At 66.6% G+C, this 3,349-nt stretch overlaps 1 protein-coding gene across 1 annotated transcript in view; it reads right to left on the bottom strand.

Annotated features, from left to right (window-relative positions):
- Positions 1–2,227: 2,227 nt before the first annotated feature.
- Positions 2,228–3,349, bottom strand: part of LOC121660588 (collagen alpha-1(I) chain-like) — a 2,364-nt gene continuing 1,242 nt past the window's right edge. Inside the window, exon 4 of the mRNA XM_042019985.1 lies at positions 2,228–3,291. Within this exon, the coding sequence (XP_041875919.1) occupies positions 2,499–3,291 (793 nt within the window). The 3' untranslated portion in view covers positions 2,228–2,498. The remainder of the gene's footprint in view (positions 3,292–3,349) is intronic.

Below are 3,349 nucleotides of genomic sequence, written 5' to 3'. Positions count from 1 at the left end.
CTCCCCTGCTCCCGGTACTGCCCCTCTCTGCTCGTCCCACTCTGGGGTTCCCGAGGTTCCTCCTCTGGCTTTCCCAGGGGGTCCTGCAGCCCCCTGGCTCCGGGCTGGAGGTGGCCATGCCTGACCCACCAGCATGGGGAGGACCTCACATCCCACCACCCCCCACTGGGGCTCTGCCAGCAGCCACCACAGGGACCCCCCAAAAACACCTCCTGGGGACCACCCAGTATCCCCCCAAAGGGCACCTACGGCTCAGCTTTGGAGTCCTGCAAGATCCAAACATCCCCCCCCAAAAAAAAAACACCGGCCCAGGGACTCCCCAGGATATTTGGGCCAAGCTCCTCCTCTCCATCACCTGTGGGATGGGGGGGTCGATGCTCCTTGGGGTGAGGGGCCTGCAAATTCTGGGACCACTGGACCCACGAGCTCCCTCCTCTTCCTCCACCTTCTTCTCGTCTTCCTCCATCCATTCTCCTCCTTCTCCCTAATCCCACCTCCTGCTCCTCCTCTCTCCATCCTTTCTCCTGCTCCTTCTTCCCCCCTTCTTCTCTTCCATCCCTCCTCCCCTGTTCCCCAAGCCCCTCACATCCCATGGGAGGAATGGGAATGGAGCCAGGACAGGTCGGGATGGGCAGTGCAGGACTCTGGGCTGCTCCCACCCCCTGGGGTAACCTGGCCAAGGGAAAAGATGCAAAATTGGTGGGTGGAGATAAGAACTTGGTGTTGTGGTCACCCTGGGTGGGGACTTCCACCCCTTTGGTCTCATGTCAGGATGGAGAGGGAAGCGGGGGATGCAGAGATTGATGGGAGATCCCAAGGGATTTTAGGGGCAGGATGAGGGCTGCTGCGAGTCCCTTGTTGGGGGTGGGGGGTCAACCTGGAGACCCCAGAGTGTTCCCAGGGCCCTGGGATGAAGAGTTGTCACCACCTTCTGCTTCAGGTGGTGGTTCTGGAGGGACCTGGGCTCCTTGGGGCTCCTCCTGCAGCCGAGAACTTGTAGGGACCCTCCTCCAGGTGGCTCCTACAGGTGTTCCAGGGGCTTGGGGCTCACGGTGAAGCCCTTCCCAGAGTCTGGGCATCCATAGGGGCTCCCCAGTGTGGATCCCCTGGTGTCTGCTGAGGCTGGGGCTCCTATGAAAGCTTTTCCTGCCCTCCTGGCCCCTGTAGGGTCTCTCTCCTCTGAGATGGGACCTCTGGGCAAAGCTTGGGCAGACACAGGACTTCTCCCCCACATGGATCCTGTGCTGGGAGATCAGCTCCATGCTCCGGCCAAAGCTCTTCCCACAGAAGATCAGTCCCCTGCCATGATGGCAACTTTGGGGTTCCCCACACCCCTCCCACTCACCTGGAGGTCCCATCCCCCATCTTTCCCCTCCACCCTTTTCCCATCATCCCCCATCTTCATCCACCAACCGACCCCACTAAGGGGAAGGATCCCACTCCCTTTTTCCTCCCTCTCTCCCATCCCCGTCTCCTTTCTCATCTTCCCCCAAAGCCTCCGTGTCCCACGTGCCTGGTTTGGGGCTCTCAGTCCCCTCTCCCACTCAGTTTGGGGAGTCCGATCCCCTTTTCACTGCTCTCCCCCTCCTTCCAATGGGTCCCCCCTTTTCCCCCCCTCCCCTCACCCCAGAGCTCCTCGCCCGCGGCCGGGGGGCTCCCAGCACCACCAGTGCCACCAGTGCGGCCCCAGCTGCCCCCACACGCCCCATGCCCAGCGCCGGGCGGTGCCCACAGCCCCAAAGCAGCCGCGCTGTGCCCTGGGGGGTCCCCAGAGCGGCCCCGCCCCGCACGGCACTGGGAGCACCAGTCCGGACCAGTGCGGAGCGCGGGCGGGCGGCATCAGCCGTGCCCGGGCAGGGCCGGGCCCCGCGGGGCTCCCGCCCGCACTCGGCCCCCGCCGGGACAGCGCGGGGGGGGCCCGGCCTGGCCGCCCCCACCTCCCCCTCCCCAAATTCCGCTCCGGGGGGCGCTGGGGGCGGGGGGGGCTCAGCTGGGGCCAGAGCTGCCGGAGCCACGTGTCCCCCGCTGCCAGCACCACCCCCTCAGGATTAGGGGTGCCCCCAAACTCCCTCCGAGCTGCCGGATACCCCGCAGGCCCCTGAGGAGTGGGGTCCCCCCGGCCTCATCACCCCCAACCTTCAGCTGCCTCATCCCAGGCCCCATCCCGCCCATCCCCCTCCGCCACACTTCATCCCACACCCCAATCCACATCCCACCCTTCCCGGGCCCCATCCCGCCCCATCCCATTTCTCCTGGCAGCCGCCACCGCGACCCCCAAAACCCCACGTGCCGGGGGCTCCCCAATATCCCCCAAGGGGCATTTGCGACTCACATTTGGAGCCCTGCAAGATCCAAACATCCGCCTCCCCCCCGCCCCCCAGGAACCAACAAAGATATTTGGGGCTCGGTGCTGGAATCCTCCAAGCTCCAAAAATCCCCTCTCCCAAAACAACCCCAGGCACCGCCCAAGATATTTGGGGCGAGCTGTCCCTCCCCGGTCACCTGCGGGATGGGGGGAGCGAGGCCGAGAGCTGCGGACACAGAGAGCGATGGATGCACGTGGAGGCTCCTCGTCCTTCCTCCTCTGTCCCGCCTCTTCCTCCCGCCCCTCCCCCTTTATCCCCCCTCTTCCTCCCGCTCCTGCTCCTCCATCCGTCCTCCGTCCAGCAGCTCCGCTGCCGCCCCCAAACCTCGGGCTGGACCGTGGGGTCTGGGACACAGCCCCGTGCTGGGGGGCAGAGCCGCTGCTGGGGCCATCGCTGTGTCCAGGGCATCCTTTGTGGCCCTCGTGCAGCTCCAGGCTCCCGAGGGCTCCCCGAGGGTTTCTGTGGCTGTCCCTCCTCCCCAAATCTGTCGCGTTTAATGCCCAAGCGCGGCAGCCCCGTGCCCTGTGGCAGCAGCCGGTGCCGGGACACAGCCCCGGGAGCTGCGCTAATGCCCAGCCGTGCCCAGGAGGGACTGAGGGGAGGGGACTTCATAAGGATCCCCGCTCTGCGCCCCTGGCTGCGCACGGAAAGGTTCTTTAGTGCATGGGAGCGATTTTCCGGGCTTTCTGGGCTCGGCGGGGCCGAGGCGGCGGCAGCGGGAGCCGCGGGGCCCCGCCCGTGGGGGCGGCCGGGCTGGAAAAGTGCGCGGGGCCCCAGCGCGGTGCCGGAGGGCTGAGCGGAGCTGACGGGAACAAGCCCCGGAACCCCCCGGTGCCCGAGGGCTGAGCGGAGCTGACGGGAACAAGCCCCGGAACCCCCCGGTGCCCGAGGGCTGAGCGGAGCTGACGGGAACAAGCCCCGGAACCTCCCGGTGCTCGAGGGCTGAGCGGAGCTGACGGGAACAACCCCGGAACCCCCCGGTG

Source organism: Corvus kubaryi, unplaced genomic scaffold, assembly GCF_017639235.1.
Source record: "Corvus kubaryi isolate FWS band 111438036 unplaced genomic scaffold, C.kubaryi_AGA036_p1.0 36615, whole genome shotgun sequence".
Lineage (NCBI taxonomy): Eukaryota > Metazoa > Chordata > Aves > Passeriformes > Corvidae > Corvus > Corvus kubaryi.
Note: the sequence above shows the minus strand (reverse complement) of the source record. Positions and strands in the feature narration are given on the sequence as shown.